Source organism: Octopus sinensis, linkage group LG23 (assembly GCF_006345805.1).
Source record: "Octopus sinensis linkage group LG23, ASM634580v1, whole genome shotgun sequence".
NCBI lineage: Eukaryota > Metazoa > Mollusca > Cephalopoda > Octopoda > Octopodidae > Octopus > Octopus sinensis.
Genome location: NC_043019.1, coordinates 27,679,597 through 27,702,096, shown reverse-complemented (window position 1 = coordinate 27,702,096; position 22,500 = coordinate 27,679,597). Strand labels below are relative to the sequence as shown.

The following is a 22,500-nucleotide window of genomic DNA, read 5'->3' as shown; positions in this document are numbered from 1 at the left end:
AGAGTCTTATCAATAACATGATATATGTATGTATATATATATATATATATATATATATAAATAATAATAAATATTAGGGAATAAATCCAAATTTACAGGGAAAAATCAGATTTAGGATTGAATCCAATTTTATAGTAAAATATTATATAATATTAATTAGAGACAAAACCACTATTTTGCAAATCAAACAAGGAAAGACTTAATCAATACATTAAAAATTTTTTTATGTATTGATTAAGTCTTTCCTTGTTTGATTTGCAAAATAGTGGTTTTGTCTCTAATTAATATTATATATATATATATATATATATATATATATATATATATATATATATATATAATAGTAATATATGATGCGTTATCAGCCATGGTATTTATTTCTTTCATGAAAGTTTTAAGCAGACAGATTATCTGTGCAAAATATTCCCAATCTTCTTAGCCTTCCTTCATCTTTTTGGTTTGGGTTTGGTTCAGCACATTTGCATGTGGCATTGTGTCATTTTATTCTATTTCTTCCAGACTACTATCTGCTAACAACAAGGCCATCTAGAATCAGATCCCCAATGATGCTGTCCCCAACCGCAAGTTGTCTACAGTTCTCGTATTTCATACTAATGGGCGAGGGAACAAATATAACAGTCACAGCTATATACGATGATTCCTCCAAAACTGAAGAATATATGTTTGGTACTAATAACTTTACATGGGCTGACTGGAGGTTTGGGCAGATAAACTTGGAGAGTGGCAATGTTGCCCTTGAGTTCTCTGTCCAAGCTTATGATCAAAAGGTCACACACACCTTCTTTGCCATTGATGATGTGAAGGTCATTCCAAACACTTGTCAACCTCTGGGTGAGTGTATATATTTTCTATTCTCGTGCTTCACCCTCACCTTTTGCACCAATCTAACAACATAAAAAATGGTGACAGTAATAATAATAATAATAATAATAATAATAATAATAATAATAATAATAATAATAACAACAACAACAATATTAATAATAAATTTTAAAAAAATAATAATAATAATAATAACAATAATAATAATAATAATAATAATAATAATAATAATAATAATAATAATAATACCAACAACAACAACACTGACACTAATATTATTTTAATATATTAATGAACATCATCATCATCATCATCATCATCTTCATCCTTTAACATCTGTCTTCCATGCTTGCATGGGTTGGACAATTTGACACAAGCTGACAAGCCAGAGAGCTGTACCAGGCTCCGTTGTCTGCTTTGGCTTGATTTCTATAGCTGGATGCCCTTCTTAACACCACTTTACAAAGTGTACTGGGTACTTTTTATGTAGCGCCAACACCAGAGGGATGTCATTAAGTAACTTGCAAGACAAAGACCTCTTGGCTGGGAGAGAGAGTGGTACTGAGGGTGATGGCTCTCTACCAGTTGAGAAGTTAAAGTATAACAGAGGGATAGAGATAGGTATCTTACTATAGAGAAGATACTTGGCTATCCTGGTAGGAAAAGAAAGGAGACAGTGGAATAATAGAGTTTGTAGTGATGCTACTGTGTAAGGTTCAGCACGCATGCGCAGAATGGGACTACTTCCGGGTGGCCACCGGAAGTCTTCCCCATGCACATGTGCGGGAAACTGACCCCTAAGGCACAGTCCACTCATTCACTCTCTCTGGCGCTTTCAGCCCTCGTGAACAGACGTGCATTTGGTAGTCTCTGAGAACTCTACACCGGCTTAGCAACGGACCACATCGAATCACTTCAATCAACCAACAAGAAGCCGTACAAAGATTTGGCTGTCGTTTCCCCTCAGAAAATACACGCACTATCACGAGTAATAAACAACAATTTGCTGTCTTTCCCAGATAACCTGACTTCGTCTGTTATATCTAACTAAATTGAATGTGATGGGATCGGATCGGACACCCCTTCAGTGATACCGATTCCAGATCCTGTTACAAGTTTGAGTGAAAGACAAGATAGACTGAGTAAGAGCAATACAGATGTTGGAGATACATCAAGACCTACCCTAAAGGTACAGTGGGGTGAATATAAGTGGTATAGAGGGGATAGGGAGGATGTTTCTTAAGAGTGTGAGGAGAGGTGGGAAGAAGTGACTGTAGCAAGTGGTGGTGAGAGAAATTGGAGTGGCTGAGATGGGGGTATGGTAGATATGTGAGGGCATAGAAGTGTGCAGATAGGCATGTGAGGAAGAGTGAAAGGGCCTGCAGTGGCTACTGAGAAGGGGTGAGGTGTTGGGAAAATGGGTTGTGCAGAAGGGCAGATTGTGTGTGTATGGGGGGGGGGGCACTAGCCCATAAAGGATATGTCTGTATATCTGTATGGATGGCTAGGATTTTACTTAGCTTGATGTGTCTTCTAAAGCACAGCAAATTGTCGGAAGTCTTGGTCTCTTGTCATTTCTCATCACTTCATCCAGTGTCTTCCTGGGTCTATCTCTTCCACAAGTTCCCTCCACAATTAGTAATCAGCACTTCTTTATGCAGTTAGCCTCATCCATACACTACACATGACCATACCAGCACAGTCTTCTCTTTTGCACACTACCTGTATATGTCTATGTTGTCCAAATACATTACACTGGCCAGTCTGAATTATTTGTCTTAGCTCATTTTTGTTTAAATAATGCAAATGATCTAAACCATAGATATGTCCAACTTGCTTCTGTATCAGTCTAAGTCCTTTGGTGACTGGGGATAAAGTCAGACAATTGTTATATGGTTGACAGCTATTGAGGCTGAAACATGTACCCATAACTGTTCTCTTATCTGCAAACGATAAGTCCCTCCTTTTCCTTAACCCTTTTATTTTGAGATGCTCTGTGTTTCTTTCATTTACTTTAAATATAACAAAGAATTTAGTAAAATAACTTAGTTATCATTAAGCTAGTGTTAGGAATATAAATTGTGACTAAGGGTTGCTGGAAAATTTTAATTCAAAATTTATGAAAACAAGACATTTTACTACAGAGCCAGAGGCGGTTTCAGCCGGGTTGGTAACGAAAGGGTTAATAGCATGTCAACTTTGGAGAATTCATATATCTTAGTATTATCTCCCCTTTTCATGTGGAGCTGGTCTTAATTGCCATTTAGTAATTATAATACATCCTCTACTGGCAGAAATAGTTTTAATAACTTAAGAATTTATGTAGTATGGTATTTGATATACTTGTGTTTGCCTATGTTATTCAAATACATGCGACTTGCCATTCTTAGTTATTTTTTCTCAGCTAACTTTTGTTCAAATTATGGAAATTCTGCAGCCTGCTGAGTGTAGGCCCATTCAAGGAAATCATTCTCTCACTCTCACTCATCAACAATGCTCAAATACTGAATGAAGGCAAGTAGAATGGTTTTATCATCATGAGAATATCTGAAAAGTATTCACACAATGATAAACTGACCAACCTATCCATTCTCTGGAGAAACTTATTCTTTTGATTTCTAATGAAATTCACAGACTCATTGGGAACTTTGTCACCCTTGCTTGCCACTTACTCTCTGTAGAATGTAAAGTTTTCATCTGTGTTTACCTTTTTGTGCCTCAACTTATAATACACAATAGAGAACTGTGAATAGCAGGTTCATCAAAACGATTTAATGTAGAAAAATACATTTTTTCAAATAGTGACCATACCTTTAAAACTATTCCTGGAATGTCTACTGTTTGCACAGTCTCAATCCATGACTTGTTGCATTGAACCCTCCTTACAAAGGGTGTTGGCAGCTGGCACTTCAGCTCAGCCAGATGAAAACAGGAGCAAGAGACAATGTCAGGTAGTAATAAATAAGGGAGAATATTAATAATAACAATGACTATACTGATTGGAAGTGTTATCATGTACATGTTTTGTCTACAGCAAATATTCTGCTTAATATCACAAATTTGCTTGTCAATTGTTTGACCTTAACCAGTTGAGCATGTCCCTTGGTGCTTGATGATATGCAAATCTCTGATCATGAACAGGAGTAGTGAGGGAGCATCATAATCTTGTGTTGAGAAGGATTCTTTGTGGTTTGACTAATTTACCCCTGGGAATATGGGTATTTAATTCATCATTCTTAAACAATCCTTATTCATGCACCTTTTAAGTGGTATGGGCTACTTGACTTGAAGAAAATTCTAACTGGGCCCCATCTGCAAGGTCATGCATTGTTTATCTTGATATGAGGACACCAAGTTAAGCACATATGATTATGATGTATGTGTACCCTTATCAGATGGGTAGTCATGATTGGTATATTGAGCTTCGTATATTTGCAGCCCAGAGTCACTTTGATGGAGTGTGCTGCTCTTTCACTCAATAATAATAATAATAATAATAATAATAATAATAATAATAATAATAATAATAATGTTATTTTATTAATAATTACGTCTTTATTTATCATTAGGAAGAGGAGTAAGGGAACATTAAAATGGTAAGTCAGAAAATGATGTGGGCTTCCATAGAATTAAGTATTAGAAGGCAGGCCCAGAAAATAACAAGAATGAAAATGAAATGAAATAAAATGTCCCAGGGCCAGTCAGAGAGCCCTACATTTCATAAGACTGTCTTTCTGATTATATTCTCCTGTCTGCATGCACAGGATGAGAGTAGAAGTCAGTCATTTAGGCCATACTTGACACTCTTTTCTGGGAGGTAGCATCTCACTCACTACTCTCTTTTTTTTTATCTAAATTGTCCTTGAAGAAAGAAGTTGCTGAAGACTCAGCAGAAAAGGAAGATCTCTGTTTTTATTCCTCTCATTCTTCTTGGCAACTGAAAATTATTCTTATCAGTAATATGATTTATTGTAAATTGAAACTGTCAAAAATCAGTTTCCAAAAAATTATGTAACTCTACTTTCCTACTTTTAGTAATTAATATTGTTTTTAACTCATCTTCGTACTAACATTTACACAATAATCCAATGATCTGTCTGTCTGTCTGTTTTTGTCGCTGTCTGTCTGCCTGCCTGCCTGCTTGTGCATCTATGTGTTTACGTGTCTGTCTGCCTATCTGTGTGTGTGTGTGTGTGGAGATAGACAGACAAACAGAGAGATAACTTTGCTTTTCTACTTGTATTGAATGCACATTTTTCTCTTTTCTAAACTAACACAACCCTTCCCTTAACAGAGCCTACTTTTTGTTATTTTATTATTGCACTAAAAACAAGAGGGAATATGAGTGAGAGAGTGATGGATAGCATGAGATAGATAAATGATGAGAATGCATGAGAGATACAAATGGCTAGGATGGGGAGAATATAGATTGAGTGTATGGGGTATATACAGGTCTGATGAAGGCCTTTCTGTGTATTCTCCAAGATGAGCAAAGCTAGAGTAATAAGGATGAGAGGGGAAGGGTGAAGTGATGATATATATATATATATATATATATATATATATATATATATATATATATATATATGTATGTATGTATACAGTTATATTTTACATATTTACACATTCACACTCAAATGTATACCTACATTCACATTCACACACACATGCACCCACGTGTGTGTGTGATTGCATGTTTTGTGGAACAAATATGAGATGGAAACTATGCATAAAAATATATACACTTTTTTATATTAAGCTGTAAAGTTACAAATGTAACTCAAGGGCCTAAACTTTTGTTCATTGTACTTATTATTTTAAACTAAAAAATCTTGAATTCACTCTTTATATAGAGTTGAATTGCAATGTATTCAGAAATCTTCAAATTAAAAGTTATTATTATTGGAGAGTCACATGGTAATTCATAAATTTCAAAATCTATTCATTAACTAAAGCAGAAGGCTAAATAAGAATAACAGAATATAAAGTATTATGAAATTCAAAAGCATAATTGCACTTATAAGAATATGCACCCATATATGGATAAAAATAAAAGTACAGTCAGACATATGCACTCATATATATGTTCATACTTGTATGCACATAAAAATATAAAGATACACATGAATACACAAACACACAGACACACACATGCTAGAACACATGTGCATATTTGGATGCACATACATACATATCACATGATCACCAGACCGACTAGACTATCAGATGTTGTTACACATCGCTGGTCACAATGTGTTTTTGTACTGTTTAGCCTTCAAATGACACCATCCCACTGGTTAGGTGAGTAGGTCAACAATACACCCTGATCAAAGTGGGGCTGAAGCAAAATGAAATGAAGAGATTTGCTCAAGAACACAATATGCAACCGAGTCAGGGAATTGAACCCATGAACTAGCAATCAAGAATGCAACAGCCTAACTACTAGGCCACACACCTCCACATATCTACATAAACATTTTTCCATTTAGGATAAAACACTCATGTGTGGAAGGGAGCAGCAGTACTCAGTCTCCAAATACAGAAATTGATATCTCATCAGGGTGTTTTAATCCCTTCCATTGCAACACCAGAACTCTCCAGAAACTCCCACACAGCAACACAGGTTTTGTTGAGTCAGATATTGCAACTCTGGGCTGAGATGTTTCCACTTTCCAAAGTGCTCATTCTTGCCGTAACACACAACCTCTCTCATGAGCCTGATTTAATGGTTTGCTTTCACAGCAGCTTCCAGCAATTTTCTGACTTCTTTTGTCTCATCACAGCTTGTCCAAGACTCCAGAACATTGAGTCAATCCTAGTTCCAACAGATCCTCTGATATTTATCTCCGCAGGAAGGTATATTGCCTCCCGTTATTGTTCAACCAACTCACGGTATAATCAGGTGTACATACAAACATATATAAAAGTTTGTAAAAAATATATTAAAAAATTTTATACAGATGTGGTGGAGACAAAAAAGTAGTGATGAGATTTGACATATTTGTTATCTATATAAAAAAACCCAGTAAATTAGCAATGTTACAGGGTCCAAATGCAAAATCAAGTATTCTCATATGCATATGTGCTTATCTGAAACTACAAAATCGACTGGTTGAGGATTAAATTTTGATTCTGCCTCTATCAATGTCCACAAGTTGCCTTCTTTGATTGTCCCCACAATTTAAAATTCTAAATGAGAATTGATTTCTCACACTAAATTCTAAATAAGAATTGATTACTCACACTAAAGAAAATTCATTCTACAATTCTTTTAAGTTACTCACTATATGATACTGTACATGTTCACATTTTTTAAATAACTCTGGAGCCCATGGCTTATCAGCACTTACAGTTTCCCTATATTACTCACATGATATTTACCCTCTGCCTATGCTTTTCTGCCTTTTCATTTATTTGCTTTTGGCTCCCTGCTTTAAATCCTATCTTGTACCTTTACAGGTTTTCTTCTCGTGTACATAAAGTAAATTTTATGCTGCATATTTTTTTTTCAAATTCATTGATTTTCAACAGAGTTATAACATGTACTCTTATTATACTTCATGTGTTTATATATATAACTCCATTGTACTTCTTATATATACTCCTCATTGTACTCACTGTATTTTTTCACAACCACCTGCACTCCACCCCTAACATCTATATCCCATAATGTTACATCACATTAATTTTATACACACAGGCTTGTCACATTTATAATTCCTTTATATGTACAGACACATTTTTCAGTTCAATAAGCAGAGGTACGTATTGTAGATGCAACCAAGATGCTTTTAGGGCTCTCAACTCCTACATCATAACTCTCAATATAGATATAAAGCCATATTTAATTATGCAGTGTATGTAATATATCTATGTAGTTTCACAGGTATGGATTTGTATACATGTATATTTTTATAAATGTGTTAGTGTTTCTATGTGTTTATTTCTATATGTATATGAGAGAGTGTATGTATATATGTGTGTGGAGGCGCAATGGCCCAGTGGTTAGGGCAGCGGACTCGCGGTCATAGGATCGCGGTTTCGATTCCCAGACCGGGCATTGTGAGTGCTTATTGAGCGAAAACACCTAAAGCTCCACGAGGCTCTGGCAGGGGATGGTGGTGATCCCTGCTGTACTCTTTCACCACAACTTTCTCTCACTCTTACTTCCTGTTTCTGTTGTACCTGTATTTCAAAGAGCCGGCCTTGTCACTCTCTGTGTCACGCTGAATATCCCCGAGAACTACGTTAAGGGCACACGTGTCTGTGGAGTGCTCAGCCACTTACACGTTAATTTCACGAGCAGGCTGTTCCGTTGATTCGGATCAACCGGAACCCTCATCGTCGTAACCGACGGAGTGCTTCCAATATATGTGTGTAGAAGTGTGTATGTATGTGTATGTGTGCATGTGTATGCATGTAGATTCTGATTACAAACATTATTTATTTGGTCTTATCAGTGAACACCTGACAAATTTACTGTCATAATTTGAAGTATCTAGCAGAGGGAATATAGATACATACACACACATATATTATTTATCTAAAGGTCATAATACATGTATTAAAGTGCTACTAGTAGCTTCATATTCTTCAGGCATAAACCACATATCATAACGATATGATATGTGGTTTGCGTCTGAAGGATATGTTTGAGTTTTCTCAATATACAGGCACAGAAATGGCTGACTGGTAAGTTACTTACTTACCAACCACATGATTCTAGGTTCAGTCCCACTGTGTGGCACCTTGGGCAAGTGTCTTCTACTATAGCTTCAGGCTGACCAAAGCCTTGTGAGTGGATTTAGTAGACGGAAACTGAAAGAAGTCTATCGTGTGTGTATATATATATATATATATATATATATATTTATTGAAATGGATAAATGAATTAACTTGTTACGGATTATTCAAATGATAACCGATACCTGGGTAGCAAAAATCACAACAGAAAAATCACGGTTGAGGTTATGACCATGGGGTCTCAAACCCGTGCCTTAGTGCGTAAATTTGAAGTTTTATATATTTTTGTGCCATTTATCCCATGGGCTCCTCGTGAGCGTTTGTCGAAAAGCTTGCTGTGCATTTTGTTGGAGAATTAAGTTCCTGGATTTTCCTGAAGAGAAGGCTACAAAATGGTCTCCTTATTCAATCCGAATTAGGGACTTTGCAGCCTTTAAAACATATGTAGAAAATAATAAAAAGGAATTTTGTTAAATCTTCGTTCAGCTCCATTTCTTCCTACACTAAATATATATATATATATATATATATATATATATATATATATATATATATATATATATATATATTTATATATATATGTGTGTGTGTTGGTGTGTTTATGTTTGTCCCCCCCCCCACACACACACACATAGTCATGTGACAACCAATGTTGCTGTGTTTACATCCCTGTAACTTAGCAGTTTGGTAAAAGAGACTGACAGTATAAGTACTAGGCTTACAAAGACTAAGTCTTGGGGCCGATTTGCTCAACTAAAGAATAAAATAATATATGAAACTATTAGAAGTGCTTTAACACATGTATCATGAGCTTTAAATAAATAATATTTATCTCTCACCAGATGGAGAACTTTTTTTGGTGAATTTTCTATCATGGATCAGTACGTTATATATATATAAGTATGTGTGTGTGTATATATGTGTGAGTATATATATATCAGTGGCTCTATTTATTCTTATCCATATTCTGTTGATAATTTATAAATATATTTCTGTATCCACTGTTTCTTTAAAAACAGTTTGTTCCAATGCCGATCTCAAGAAATGTTCAAAAGATGATGTTTGTATACCAAAATACCAATTTTGCGACAACGTTAAAGACTGCGCAGATGGTTCTGATGAAGACGGATGCAGTAAGTAGTATCTTATTTCTACATTGTTCAACTTGTTGATATTTAATAATATATCTTTCTTTCCATATGTTAGTATATGTCTTTATCAATGTATTTATCTTAATGCCAAATATATGTTTATCTATCTAGCATACATTGGTGGAACTAGGAATTGCAACTTCAATGTATGAAGAGGAAATGTGAAAAGATGCAGTTTAGAAGAAGAGATATAGTTCAGTTTCTTGGGATAGGGTGTGTGAAAAGCTTATTGTTGCATGTGGGTGGGACACAACACTTCTAGCACTCAGTTTTGCTGACATGAGCATAAGAGAAATTAAATGTGGCATGCAGGAAAGGAGAATGCGTTAGTTTGGACATGTGCTTCAGATTCTGCAATTTATATATATATACTAGCATTAAAGACCTGTCGTTGCCGGGTCATAGTGTTAGTGCATGTATATATGTGTATATATATGTGAACATATTACATGTACATCTATATATATATACATCTACACATAAAATACAAAATACAAAGTTATATCTTGATATCGCTAGTGATAACAATACTCAAAATATATAACAGACTGGAATTGTTAGCCCGTCTCTTGTAATTTCGATCAATTGTATCTTGTCCTCCCTCTTGTATAGAAGTGTGGCTACAGTCCAGCCTACCTCTACTTCGGGGGGGGGGGGGGCATTTTAAATTTTTTTCCGGGACGTCCTACATCCCAGATATAAAGGTAAAAATAAAATATTTCCACTTTGCAAGTTCGAGTCGAGTACTCCTTTGCACGCTCCGTTGACTCAAACCTTGCTTCTATTGCGGCGAATTTACCGCCTCTGATTAGATATCTTTCATAGTCGCACCAAGACACTTTTTGATGGTGCTTTCCTCCATGTGTTCAAATCTTCTTTTTTCTCTACATTGTATACTTTATAGACAATAGTCTTTTCTTTAATTTAATTTTTTATTATCCATCTGGACTATTCTATTTCTGCACGCTAATTTTATTTTTAATTTATTCCCATTCATGTGAAACCACTTATTCAAGTTCAAGTCAATGATGCAATTTTATACCAATTGCTATTTTTACTTTTGTTATGTTACGATTATATTATACTTTAGTTTGATTTTAATTATTACTTACTACATATAATTCAATTGTTATTATTATTTTTATTGTTAAAGTGAAAGTATCTGACATAAAATAGAGAAATGTTTTTGTTTCACTTTTAACACGTAATACTGAAATAGTGGAGAAGATATGATATTGCTATGGGCTCGCTCTAGGCAAGAAGTTGAACATTTTTTTTTGCCCATTAAACTACATGGACCCTAAGTAAGGCATGTGTAAAATTTGAATGAAATTGGTTGTATAGTTCTCAAGTTTTAGGGAAACACACAGACAGACACACATTCTCAGTTTTATATATATAAAGATATAAATCATAGAGGTAAAATTCTCTCTCCCTCAATCTAAATGAGTGTGTATGTTGGTTGTATTTTAAAAGTGTTTGAGGTAAGTCCTGCATAATTTCTCCCAATGATATTCACAAGTTTTATACCTGCCCGATATATTATCACCTCAACAAAATACTTTTCAAAAGTGGGTAATTTAAGGATTATAAGTAGGATGTTAGGCTGGGGTTTGACTGGGTGTCTGACTTAGGTTGTGGTATCCAGACATGAGTAACCCATCATATTGTAAGAAATTGCTAAGCCACTGCCTCTATCAGTCCCAGACCTCTAAGTATGTTAACAGTGCCCAAGAGGAAAAAATCTCATAACTCTGGATACTTCTGTTTCACTGTAACCTAGACAAAACATCACCCTTCTTTTCAACCAGTAAGAATCATCAATATATGAGTAACTTCTTAACTTCTAATAAAATCCAGGAATCAGAGTGGTTAATGGTCTCCTGAATTCTAAGTCTTTCAGAGGAGTGATTTAGGTACAGATGTGTACAAACCCACTCTTATCAAATTGGGTAAATCTACATAGGATTTCGTTTCTCAAAACTATCGAATCACCTGATAATGAGAATGTTGTATTTCTATTGCATGGATCTCCTAGAATTTATTATCTTATGGTTGAATGCATCAAGAATACACTTACTAACTAAACTCAATTTACTCTTGGGGTGGTTATTAATCTGTACCCATTGTTCAAGCAGAAATTTATTTTTTGATCCTTAAGAGTAATGTAGAATGATCACATAGCAAGGCATTCTACATAACTTATTTTTTAAGTTGGGAGTGAGTTTTTTTTTCTTTTTTGCTTTTATATTTATGGTGTTTTATGTAGTTGAGTTACTACATTTTGGTGAAGGTATCTGACAAGAGTTTAGAGTGTTAGCCCTGTTAGTTTGTTTAAATTCTTTCTTTTGTCTGCAAATATATAAGTATTAGAGGATTGTCTGAAGGGTCTGATGTGATGTTTTAGGATGCTTTGAAAATGTGTGTGTGTTTGTATGTGTGTGTCTGATGTTTGTGTGTGTACATGTATAATTATTTCTCAGTTGTGTATGTATTTATGCCCATGTTTTGACTAGTGCGTGAACAAGTGCAGATATTGTGGGCATGCAGATTGTGGGTATTTCTCTTTCTCTTTTTACTTGTTTCAGTCATTTGACTGCGGCCATGCTGGAGCACCGCCTTTAGTCGAACAAATCGACCCCAGGACTTATTCTTTGTAAGCCTAGTACTTATTCTATCGGTTCTCTTTTGCCGAACCGCTAAGTTACGGGGACGTAGACACACCAGCATCAGTTGTCAAGCGATGTTGGGAGGACAAACAGACACACAAACACACATATATAATATATACGACGGGCTTCTTTCAGTTTCCGTCTACCAAATCCTCTCACAAGGCTTTGGTTGGCCCAAGGCTATAGTAGAAGACACTTGCCCAAGGTGCCATGCAGTGGGACTGAACCCGGAACCATGTGGTTGGTTAGCAAGCTACTTACCACACAGCCACTCCTGTGCCTACATGCATAACATTTATTTTTTCATCTATTCATTCCCTCTTTCTTTTTATTTATCCTCCATATTTCTATTTTGCAGCTAGCTTCTCAAAGGATATACGGTTGGTTGATGGGATTACCACTGGAGACAAAGGTCGAGTGGAAGTTTTGGTTAATGGATCGTGGGGTAGAGTCTATGCGTTACAATGGAGTGAAGTCAGTGCAAATGTTGCTTGCAAGCAATTAGGATTCACGTAAGTTTTAAACAGTTTTTGTTGAAGAGTTATCAAAATAATAATGATGATGATGATGATAATAATGATAATGATAATAATAAAACTACAGTTTCATTAGTAGCTTTCTTTCTTTTATCCAGGGGATACGCTCAGAGTATAGGATTTGGCAAATACCACTATGGTGTTGGCACATTGTGGAAAGTCAAGTGTTTTGGCAATGAAAGCAGAATACAAGACTGCAATTTGGACCGTATGGAAAAAATTAGCCATCCTTTGTCTGATGTGGGATTGGTCTGTTATAATACAAGTGAGTATATTTCTGTTTTGTTTCATTTTTTAATCAAATTGAATTTGAGTTTCAGATTTTCTTTCAGAAGTTTGATTAGAGTTAAAATTTCTTTTTTTTTTTTTTCTTAAAATATTTTTTATTTGAATTTTTCAATCTCTACTCTTCAGTTGTTTATAGAACCATATTGGTTTTACTCAGATTTTAAATTTTAAAATCTAATTGGAATAAAACAACCAATGTATGTGTGTGTGTGTGTGTGTGTGTGTGGTGTGTGTTATAGAATGGTTTTATCATGTTCTTTCTATACACTGTTTAGAAAAAGTCTTAATAGTTTTTCTTTTATATTAACATATCCCATTATTAGGTTTCAAATTTAATTTCTATCCTTATTCTATATATTGATTCAAATTTTCTCAATTTAATATTATAAATTACTACCTTCTGTATCCTTCAATTCTAAATTCCATCCCTAAAGTTTATATTACTTATCCCTTTTGATTTTCATTATATTCCTTTTTAATATGATAATTTAAATAAGTATAGGCTGCCCCTATCCTTCTTTCTTCCATTTAACATCCCTTCCCCTTCAAGCATTCCTTTGCTACTAACCCTATAACCTACCCTTTTCTGTAGATAAAGCTAGATATATGGGCATCTAGTAGATTGTCTAACATTAATTGATTTATTACCATTAACTAGAACATACTCAAAGGCAACATACATATTTCCTATGTTGAGAAGGGAGGATTACTATAGAAGTTTGTATTTCTCTTTTTATATAATTATAATAATTATACACAAACATACATATATATGCATATAAATTTGCGATATATTTTCTATTGAGGGCTTGAGGTAATGGCCCACAATAAGTGGGTTAGAGTTTATATTAATACCTGTGATATTAGTCGGTATTTAAAGTAATAAATTTCCAGGTATTAATCAAGATACTTTTGGATAGATATTATCCCTTAGTTGGTTGGATTCACAATCTCTAACTCTCTTGGAATTATATGTGTGTGTGTGTGTGTATGTATATATATGTATATATATGTATGTATATATTAAATTAGAGATAAAACCACTATTAGGCAAATCAAACAGTGCAAAACATAAACCAAAACATAGAAATAAAATTAATTAATATAATATAGAAAATATATAAAAAATATAAAATTCAAAATTTAAATTATTTAAATTTAAAGTTAAAATTTAAAAAATTTTTAAATCATTAATTTATACTTATAAATTTTTATATATATATACGCATATAAAAGTAAATAAATGGCACAACGAAGCACCGATATTTACTGGAAAATAGCAATTGTAATAAATACGACGCTAATGTATGTACTTCACTGCGTATGTACTAGTAAAGATGCGTGTCTGCAACAAACATGAAAAAAATTATCTTACCTCTAGGAAGAACATCTGAAAAATGAAAAACCTAGAAACGGATAATGCAGTACCGGTTTCAGACTCTTCAAAATACGTTTGCCAACGTATATTTGATTTGTCATCATCAGCTGCATAAACCTCGACAACATTTCAAATGTTGCCACATCTATGCCAGTACACTCGTCTGAACGCCAAAACGTTAACAGAACGAGAACAGTGAAGAAGTTTCAATGAAAATAGTAATGCAATACGAAAGTATTGCTTTCCAGTAAAGGATAGCCCGTAAGGGTAAAATTATACATATAAAAGTAAATAAATATATATTTTATTTTTATTTTTATTATTATTTTTATTCTTATTTTTTTTTAAATTATATATTTATTTAATTCTTTCTTTTTATGGAGAAATGAAAAAGTCATTTACATTCCAAGCCTACATTCTTCAATACAAAGGAATAAGAGAAAATAAAGAGAGAGAGAATGAAAAAAAAACTTGTAGATTTAGCAGTCAAGTATATGGCTCCATGCAATTGCCTCTATACAACTTTAGGTTCATCAAATGAACCTATCTTATTAGGCTTGTAGAGACTGAACATGATAAGTCCAAGATAGTCTCTAGATGTGGGCCATATTGGTCTATGTAGGCCACATGGAGTTATTTGATATGTTATCAACATCAGTTCCAATCTTTATTCTTGGGACCTCATGTCAGGCCAGGATTTTGGTGAATAGCTGGTGACTCTTAGTCTGTGAAGTGGGGTATGGGTTATTAGCAACATTATTTTGTTGGTCAGTTATGTGTACCTGATGTGTGTGTGTGTGTATCTGCTGTATGTACGTGTGTGCGTGTGTGTGTGTGTGTGTCTGGTACATGTGCATTTTTCTTAGGGGTTTTTTAAGAATATAGATAGTACTTGTCAACACAATCTTTTGTATTTTGTTGTGAGATGTGTCTCCTAGGATGTTATCTAGATGTTTCTAACATCCCTTTTTTTTTATCATACCAAGAACATGAACAGTTTTTGCTTTGAGATGCCACATGTGTATTTCAATTATTATTATTATTATTATTATTATTATTATTATTATTATTACTATTGCTATTAAGGCAGTGAGCTGACAGAATCATTAGCACACTGGGCAAAATATTTAACGGCACTTTCTCTTCATATTCTAATTTCAAATTCCACTGAGGTCGACTTTCATCCTTTTGGGAGTTGATAAAATAAGAACCATCTGAATCCTGGGGCCGATGTAATCAACTTAACACCTATTTCGAATTTGCTGACCTCGTGAAATCATTATTATTGCTAAAATTTGAAATTGTTGTTGTTGTTGTTGTTGTTGTTGTTGTTGTTGTTGTTGTTGTTGTTGTTGTTGCTGCTGCTGCTGCTGCTGCTGCTGCTGCTGCTGCTTCTGTTGTTGCTGTTATTATTATTATCATTATTATTATTATTATTATTATATTATTATTATTATTATTATTATTATTATTATTTTTATTCAAACCAAACCAAACCAAACCACAAAATACATTATTAAATCATAAGCCTGTGCGACTTCCAAAACACCATGTCCACAATCTAGCAATATGACCTTCACCTATTGTCTATTTGAGGATCAGTTCTGCGACGGTGACTATGATTGTCCTGATCACTCTGATGAGAAAAACTGCTGTAAGTTAACAATTTCCTTCAGTTTGTAATAGTTGTTGTTGCTGTTGTTGTTTAGCTCTCATCAAAAAGTTCCAGCTATGACCACAATGGATCTAGGACTACTCTACTGAATGTATTCTACTCTTTTAAAGATAGTATAATATTTTTTAACCATTTAGCATTCAGATTAATCAACCAAATGTAATATTTATTCATACTGAATTAATCATGTATTATCTCATAGCTTCAACATTTCAGTGATGTGATTCTTTATATTTAGAATGACATTTTAGGGTAGCAGTGAGAAGCCAAATCTGGTCATTATAAACATAAAATAGTGAAATTATTTGAGCTGGTTTAAATGCTAAAGAGTTAAGGGAGAATTGGCTGCTATTTCTATCAGGTCATGTGATCCTAGTTCAAATTTTGCTGCTGGTTTTGTTATTATTATTCCTGTCGTGTTTATTTTTGTTGCTGCTATTGTTCTTATTGTGGTGATTACTTAAGTTGTTGTTGTTATTGTTGCTGCCATAGCTGCTGCAGCTAGTCAAGCATATGATTAAACATATTCAGACACAATGTATCAAGCTGGGGTTCTTTTTTTAAGCACATGGGAGATGAAATCTCTTCCTGGATAAAAAACCAGTCTATTTTGGCTAACATTTCCCCATGATCTGATCTTATGTCTTACACCTGACAGCTAAGTATTGTCAATGATATGTCTGTTTTGAAGTGGTGGCATTGGTGGTGGTGGTGGTGGTGGTGGTAATGACAATGATCTCTCCCTTTCTTTCTCCTATTGAGGAAGGCGTGTATCTCTATTAACCCTTTAGCATTTAAACTGGCCATATTCAGCCCAAATGTGCTACTTGTTTTCTGATCAAGATGGCCAGATCTGACATCGCATACCTACCCTACAATGTCATTCTAAAAATATACAGTCAGATCATTGAAATCTTAAAGGTGCAGGAGTGGCTGTGTGATAAGTAGCCTGCTTACCAACCACACGGTTCCGGGTTCAGTCCCACTGTGTGGCACCTTGGGAAAGTGTCTTCTACTATAGCCTCAGGCCGACCGAAGACTTGTGAGTGGATTTGGTAGACGGAAACTGAAAGAAGCCTGTCGTATCTATATATATATATATATATATATATAATATATATATATATATATATATATATATTATATATATGTGTTTGTGTGTCTGTGTTTGCCCCTCCAACATCGCTTGATAACCGATGCTGGTATGTTTACGTCCCCGTTACATAGCGGTTCGGCAAAAGAGACCGATAGAATAAGTACTAGGCTTACAAAGAATAAGACCTGGGGTCGATTTGCTCGACTGAAAGGCGGTGCTCCAGCATGGCCGCAGTCAAATGACTGAAAAAAGTAAAAAGAAGAAAGAAAAAAGAGTACAAGACAATGCCTGAGTAATTCAAAACAATGTGAATAAATAAGTGTTACATTTGAGAGAGTAATCTAAATACTAAAGGGTTTAATGCCAGATACCTATTTCTCTTCCCCATACTTTAACCTCTCATCTCCTGGCAAACATTCAGACCCTTACCGGCATTGAACATTATAATTATCATTATCCGTAGCACCATCCGTTCGTGGCCGTTGTCAGCCTCGCCTGGCCCCCGTGCCGGTGGCACGTAAAAGCACCATCCGTTCGTGGCCGTTGCCAGCCTCGCCTGGCCCCCATGCCGGTGGCACATAAAAAGCACCATCCGTCCGTGGCCGTTTGCCAGCTCCGTCTGGCACCTGTGCGGGTGGCACATAAAAAGCACCCACTACACTCACCGAGTGGTTGGCGTTAGGAAGGGCATCCAGCCGTAGAAACACTGCCAGATCAGACTGGGCCTGATGCAGCCTTCTGGCTTCACAGACCCCAGTTGAACCGTCCAACCCATGCTAGCATGGAAAGCGGACGCTAAATGATGATGATGATGATGATGATGATGATGATTATCCTCATTATCATTCCATTTGGTCATTTTTACATCTGAGTTATAGGTTTGTGTGTGTATGTGTGGATCAGTCTATGTGTGCATTTCCATGCATCAGTTTAATACAGACATACGTACATGTGTGTTTTTGTGTGTGTGTGCGTATCTAACTGTTGGGATATTTCTGTACATGACTTAGTGTTTATGCATATCCACATGCATGTGTGTCTGTGTGTGTGTACAATAGGATAAGGAGCTAAACAATAACAACAACCTCATTATGTTTCACTATTGTGTTCCCTTATTTTATTTATTGTTTTACTTTATATTTATTATTTATTTATTTGTGGCGTTATTGGATTGTTGCAGCAAAATGTCAAAACAATGAGTTTTATTGCAAAAATAAAGAATGCATTCCTTCTTCGAAGTATTGTGATGGCAGAACTGACTGTAAAGATGCCTCTGATGAAATAAACTGCAGTAAGTTGTCCAATATTTCTTTACACACCTCCAACAACTGCTGAATTGATTTGTGTGTGTGTGTGTGTGTGTGTGTGTGTGTGGTGTGTGTGTGTATGGTTGTACCTGCTTATTTGTGTGTGTGTGTGTGAGAGAGAGAGAGAGAGTGTGTGTGTGTATGTGTGTTTGTGTGAGTGAGGGTGTGTGTATGTATGTGTGTGCGTGTGTGAGTATATCTGAGTATAAGCAATGATATGGAGTGAGTGCTGTGTTGACCATCTGAACTAGAAATGTATATTGAAGATTTTATCCATTGAATGCAATCCTCTCGATAGAGCCAACAGGACAGAATCAGAGTTAGCATCCAAATGAGCCAGTGATGTAAATGGAGTATGTCCAGTGTATTGAAAAAAATTCCGGAACAGATTAGAAAGTAAGAAACTAGGTGTAAGCAGAATTATAATACGATAAGTTACAAAGAATAATTTTATTTGTCACTAGTCTTAAAGGAGAACTAGCTTACAGATTGTTGATAACAAGTGCAAGTTTTGTTTAAAGAATCCAACAGATAAACTGTAAAGTCAAAGGAGTTGTAGTATACCTTACGAGATGCATGGAAGAACAATGTAAGAATGCTGCCACAACATGTAAAGGAGAAATGATGCGTAGCTTAGGTGAAAGAATAGAGGGTATTATTGGAGTGATAAGGCGGCGAGCTGGCAGAATCGTTAGCATGCTGGGCGAAATGCTTAGCAATATTTCGGATGCCGTTACGTTCTGAGTTCAAATTCCGCTGAGGTTGACTTTGCTTTTCATCCTTTCAGGGTCGATAAATTAAGTACCAGTTACGCACTGGGATCGATCTAATCGACTTAGTCCATTTGTCTGTCCTTGTTTGTCCCCTCTGTGTTTAGCCCCTTGTGGGTAGTAAAGAAATAGGTATTATTGGAGTGAATACAATGAAAAGAAATCAACATCAGTACTCTACCAGCATGCCAAAGATAAACAGAGTGGTTCAATAAACAGTATTGAGATAAAATTCCTTTCCACACATTCACAGAATCCAACACTTAAATTATGGAGGCATCACACATGCTTCCATAAACAGCTGTCAATCAGAAGCTAGTACGAATCGGTTGTTGGGACATACTTTCACTAATTGTTTTAGATGCTTATATAGTCATAAACAAATATAGACAGCCTCTTGATCCTCCTACCTTTCACTCAGCAAAGCATGGAGAATGTTACCCCTGAAGAGACAGAGAAAGAGAGAGCATCTGCATACACACTTACATACCTACATTCACACCCACACCCACACCTGCACACACAGACATGCACACACTCATCTCCACACAACATACTCACATGCACTCACATACATCCACACATCCACACAAACACACATGCCTTCACACAGACACTCACTCATGCACTCAGACACATTTATATGCACTCGCACACCAACACACTCATAAACATACTTGTTCTTACATGTACTCATACACACAAATGCATACACTCATGCACATTCACACATACACACACACTCACAATTACACACACACACAAGTACACTAACACATGAGCAATACCTTCTTTACATTTTTCTGTTTTTCCATTTCCTTTCAGTAAGCAAAGATTCCAAAGGACATGTGTCCGTGTTCCATGCAGGAGAGATCCTTCCTTTATGTGTTGATACAAATAAAAGTAATGCTGGCATTTATAGTACTGTCTGCATGAACACTGCACAGGGGTAAGTTTCAATTTTGGATCTGTTTCTTTCCTCTCCTTTTATTTTCTAATGTGTCTCCCATATTTCTCTCTGCCCCTTTACCTACAAATCTTGTTATGTATATGATACACTTAATTCCAGTTCTTCTGTATGTGTGCATATCATCATCATCATCATCACATCATCATCATCATCATCATCATCATCATCATCATCACATTCATCATCATCATCATTTAGCATCTGTTTTCCTTGCTGGCATGGGTTAGATTGTTTGACTGGAAGTGGTAAGCTAGAGAGCTGCACCAGGCTCCAGTTTGTTTTGGCTTGGCTTCTATGCCTAGATGCCCTTCGTAACACCAACCATTCCACTGAGTGTAGTGGATACCTTTCATGTATCACCATCATGGGTGACTTTTATATATCACTGGCACGGGCCACAATTGTGATTTCACTTGGCTTGATGTGTCTTTTCAAGCACAGCAAATCGCCAAAGGTCTTGATCACTTGTCATCACTTCTGTGGGACTCAACATCTGAAGTTCATAATTCTCTACCTCATCCCATGTCTTCTTGGGTCTACCACTTCCACTTTTGGGCAGAAGGTGATATCTTCCTGTGCATTCTTGAAAAGTTTCCTACCAGCAGGCCCTGTCAGCTCCTGGATATTATGCCTAAAGTGTAGATGTGCAGTGCATGCCCGTCAGATTTTGCTTACATGCAAGATGACTGAACACATTGAGCAAAGACCATAAACTCATATCTCATCGCCAGTGATGACAGTCTTCATGAAGTCTGGGTCATGGTTTGCCCAGTCCAGCATGAGTGATTTTCATGTGAAGTTGCTTCTGCTGATCTGCAAGCACCTTGGAGACAAATTTTGCTAACACTCTCCACATACACGAATCCTCCATTAAAATGGAATGTACTGATCCTGTGCTTATTCCCACTTTGTAAGCAATTTCCATGGTTTGCTATATGATGGTCTTACTTGTGACGCATATTTGCCATTTGAATATGGCTAACCCCTAAGGGTGGATGCTACTGTAGTTTGTAGCCCCAGGAAGATATCTCCTCCGGCTGGCTATAGACACACTATCTGTGCCCTATCAGTATTTGTGAAGGGAAGTCATCCTCCCCGTCTTCAACTTATGATACACATGGACTCGAGTTTCAAGGTGTTTACCTATCATCAGCGTGTGACAATCACAGTTGTCGACGAGAAGTTAGCTCCCTTCACAAATACATATACTTTTTCCAGTGTCGATTGACACTGATATTGAAAAAGTGAAATCAAACAATGATAAATCTCAGAGCGAGTTATAAACAGTTGCAGTAACACATTGTGACGCATATTTGCCATTTGAATATGGCTAACCCCTAAGGGTGGATGCTACTGTAGTTTGTAGCCCCAGGAAGATATCTCCTCCAGCTGGCTATAGACACACTATCTGTGCCCTATCAGTATTCGCCAAATCTTCTCAATTGGCTCCTCATTTCAGTTTGTGGACAGTCTGCCTGAGTGTGTCTTGCTCATCACTGAAGTCCAACCATGTTTGAAGTGGCTGTACCATTTATGAGTTTTACCCTTGGTATCATTACTAAAGGCCTGCTGAATCTTCTGTATAGTTTGAATATGAATCTCACCAAGCATTTGGCAAAAGTTCATGCATTCAGTCATCTTGCATGAAAAAGAAAACCCAAGTGTGCACTACATGTCTGTACTCTAAGCATAACTGCCAGAAACGGATATGGCCTGCCAGGGCAAAAATTTTCATGCATATGCACAAAGCATGGCATCACTTCCCACCCAAAGAATTTTGCTCACACAGCATTTGTTTCTGTTGGAAAAATAAAGTCAGATACTTTTTGAATGCACCTCATATGTGTGTGTGTGGTGTGTGTGTGTGTGTGTGTGTGTGTGTGTGTATGTGTGTGTGTGTGTGTGTGTGTGTGTGTGTGTGTGTGTGTGTGTGTACATATATCATCAGTAGCAGCAGCATTTAACATCCCCTTTTCCATACTGGCATGAGTTGGACTGCCAGGTTCTATGTCTGGTTTGACATTGGTTCTATTTGGAAAGAGAGTAAGAAAAAGAAAGATGTAAGGTCAAG

At 35.9% G+C, this 22,500-nt stretch overlaps 1 protein-coding gene across 1 annotated transcript in view; it reads left to right on the top strand.

The window, feature by feature from the left end:
• The window catches only part of LOC115223376 (MAM and LDL-receptor class A domain-containing protein 2), a 166,536-nt gene that overhangs the window by 120,593 nt on the left and 23,443 nt on the right, over positions 1-22,500 (top strand). Inside the window, exons 30-36 of the mRNA XM_029793883.2 lie at positions 520-852; positions 9,606-9,719; positions 12,768-12,921; positions 13,044-13,210; positions 16,140-16,265; positions 18,563-18,673; positions 20,285-20,408. Coding sequence (XP_029649743.1) covers positions 520-852; positions 9,606-9,719; positions 12,768-12,921; positions 13,044-13,210; positions 16,140-16,265; positions 18,563-18,673; positions 20,285-20,408 — 1,129 coding nt within the window. The remainder of the gene's footprint in view (positions 1-519; positions 853-9,605; positions 9,720-12,767; positions 12,922-13,043; positions 13,211-16,139; positions 16,266-18,562; positions 18,674-20,284; positions 20,409-22,500) is intronic.